Source organism: Sinohyriopsis cumingii, chromosome 5 (genome assembly GCF_028554795.1).
Source record: "Sinohyriopsis cumingii isolate HCF-2022 chromosome 5, ASM2855479v2, whole genome shotgun sequence".
NCBI lineage: Eukaryota > Metazoa > Mollusca > Bivalvia > Unionida > Unionidae > Sinohyriopsis > Sinohyriopsis cumingii.
In genome coordinates this window covers 99,517,228-99,519,929 of record NC_142965.1, presented here as the reverse complement: position 1 = coordinate 99,519,929, position 2,702 = coordinate 99,517,228, and the positions used below count along the sequence as shown (strand labels likewise).

The 2,702-nt window shown below is 39.5% G+C and overlaps 1 protein-coding gene across 1 annotated transcript; it reads right to left on the bottom strand.

Annotated features, from left to right (window-relative positions):
* Positions 1 to 238: 238 nt before the first annotated feature.
* LOC149799861 (uncharacterized) lies at positions 239 to 868 on the bottom strand. The gene has a single exon (XM_089958294.1). It carries the CDS (start codon positions 866 to 868, stop codon positions 239 to 241), a length of 630 nt encoding a protein of 209 aa, XP_089814420.1.
* Between the last annotated feature and the right edge of the window lie 1,834 nt (positions 869 to 2,702).

Below are 2,702 nucleotides of genomic sequence, written 5' to 3'. Positions count from 1 at the left end.
TTTCAATGGCGTTGATGACATAGTTGGTCACGTGGTTCTCTCTGGAGTACAGTTCAGAGTAGTACTACACCGATCGCTCCATATGCTTGCCTTTGTTGTGGATAGTAACGCATGCGGAAAACTTCAGTGGTGATGTCACTTTCTTCGTGGGACCCATCGCTTTCTTTATGCCATCGTACATGCCTCTGATGTTTCCGATATCTGCTGCTGACTGGATGTTCTGGCAGAGCTAAATCCATTATTCATTGGCACACTGCCGTGCTAAGCTCTTAACTTTGCTTCTGGTAGACCTGTATGCCTGTAGAGTCCTCTGGCAGGGAGATCGCTTGTAATCCAGGTGTGCACTGCGACGCTCTTCTATGGCTGGCATGAGAGTGTCGGAGTTATCCTCAAACCAGTCGTTGATCTTTGACTGCTTCTTACCAATGATCCGTGTGGCTGTGCTGTACACAGTCTCTCTCATATGATCCCATCTCTCTCTGGCACTGCCGTTGGGAGGTTCTGAATCAAACGCCTTGGAGAGGGCATAAGTGAATTCCTCAGCCTTGTCTGAATTTGACGTCTTGCTGTCGTCAATGCGTGGTTTACCCTCTTGCCTAGAGCGGTGTATCTTCTTTGACTGGAGCTTACTTTTGCAGCACAAAAGCGAGTGGCCAGTGTCGCAGTGAGCGCTGTGGAAGGTACGGGTAAGAAGCACACTATTCATTGCAGACAGTCTCGTAATGATCAAGTCCAGCTGATGCCAGTGTTTGGACCGGGGATACCACCAAGACACTGTATGGTGTGGCTTTGTCTGAAAGAATGAATTGACGATGCTGAGGTCGTGGTACAAGCACATATCTAGGAGTCGCTGCCCATTCTCATTCATCTTCCCAATGCCAAACCTGCCAAGACAAGAAGGCCAAGCATCATGGTCCTCACCCACCCTAGCGTTGGAGTCGCCCAATAATATCAAGTTCTCCTCCTTGGGAATTTTGTCGATGAGCGATTTTGTATACATGTTTTGTGTGTGTAGTAGTAGTAGTAGTAGTAGTAGTAGTGGTAGTAGTAGTAGTAGTAGTAGTAGTAGTAGTAGTAGTAGTAATAATAATAATAATAATAATAATAATAAATAATAGTAGTAGTAGTAGTAGTAGTAGTTTTTACAGAATCCCAACAAGAGGTTTCTCTTTCGCAAGGAAGAAAACATCCAGCTTACATGGAACTTAGTCAAGACCACAACACAAACAAACAAAAAAATGAAAGCTTCAGGCCGACTATTATCTTCCAGAAATTCTTTAATGAACTGCTGGATGTATGGTCTGTAACTTCTGAAACAAAGAAGAAACTATTTTAAAGGAGTTACCAGTACAGTATGAAAGTAGCAGGTTTCGAGATGCTGGACTGGCAGCAAGTAAAAATGCTAATAGGTCTCAGATCCATCAATCGCACCCTATACACAACCATCACCACCTTCTAAGTTTTCTTTCTATTAGAACAACACTCCCTAATATATACTACCAATCATCATTATAAAATGCCATTATATGCGAAGCAAAGTACATTTGCACTTGGGTACATTCCCATTTTGTGACAGGTTATTCTCTATTATTTTTAAACAATTGTATTATATTATTGAACCAGCTGTGTGTAAGAAGAATGGAAACACTGAACACGATGTATGCGAAAGAAATACTTAAGATAATGAAGTATGTGGGTCTCTACGTATAAACATTCATAATGAATAATTATCAGGTATTTATTATACAGAACTGTATTCATAAGTACAAATCCCTTCCCACCAGCCACCCCGCTTTGGTACACAACACAGGTTTACTGTTATTTATGTCATCTCTAAAAATAGCAAACAAGGCTGTGTTAAGCTATTGTAACACGAACTTTAATAATATTAATATCGCGTGTTATATCTGAAACAATATTTCTAAAGGAGGCGATATTTTTGTTATTTGTCAAGTTTCAAAGGTTTGTAAGAGAAACGTCAGAAAATAGTAATGCCAGCTCTGAGAGATTTCAAGTTTTCATTTAAAATGACAGCAAGAGCTAGTGTGCATTGTACTAATTGAAGTACTTTTCGATAGCATTCAAAATATTTTCATTGGTTTTCTGCTTACGACTGCACATGGATTTTCCATTAGCGATACAATTAAATGTCAATCTAACAAGATGAAAGATATATAAGTATATGGTAGCTTTATCTATGCTTTGTCGACTTGCAGCTGTTCTCAAATACCCAAGAACAGAAACTATATGCTATATACGGCGACAATGCCTGGAGATGACGATAAAGACAAAAGTATTACCCAGGCACACGTGTACATGTATTTCAAATAATAATAACCACATCATTCAGTGTGCCGTATAAAATCTTTGTTTCAGAGTTCCTTCTTCGAATTGATTTGATAAAAGTTAGAGATGGGTAGCCGTACTTTGTCAACAATGAGATATGGTTAAATCTACTTTTACAACAATCAGGTACGAGCAAATCTACTGTTCTACAAAGCAAAAGCTTTGACACCAGTTACAAGTACCTCTGTTTTGGCAACAATTAGAGACGGATAAATCTGCTTTGACAACAAGCAGATACCGATAATTCTATATGGGCAAGAAATATACACGGGTAGCTCTACTTTGACAAAATTTATATACGGTAACTCTTCTCTGACACCAATCAGATACAGGTAACTCTGCTTTGACAATAATCG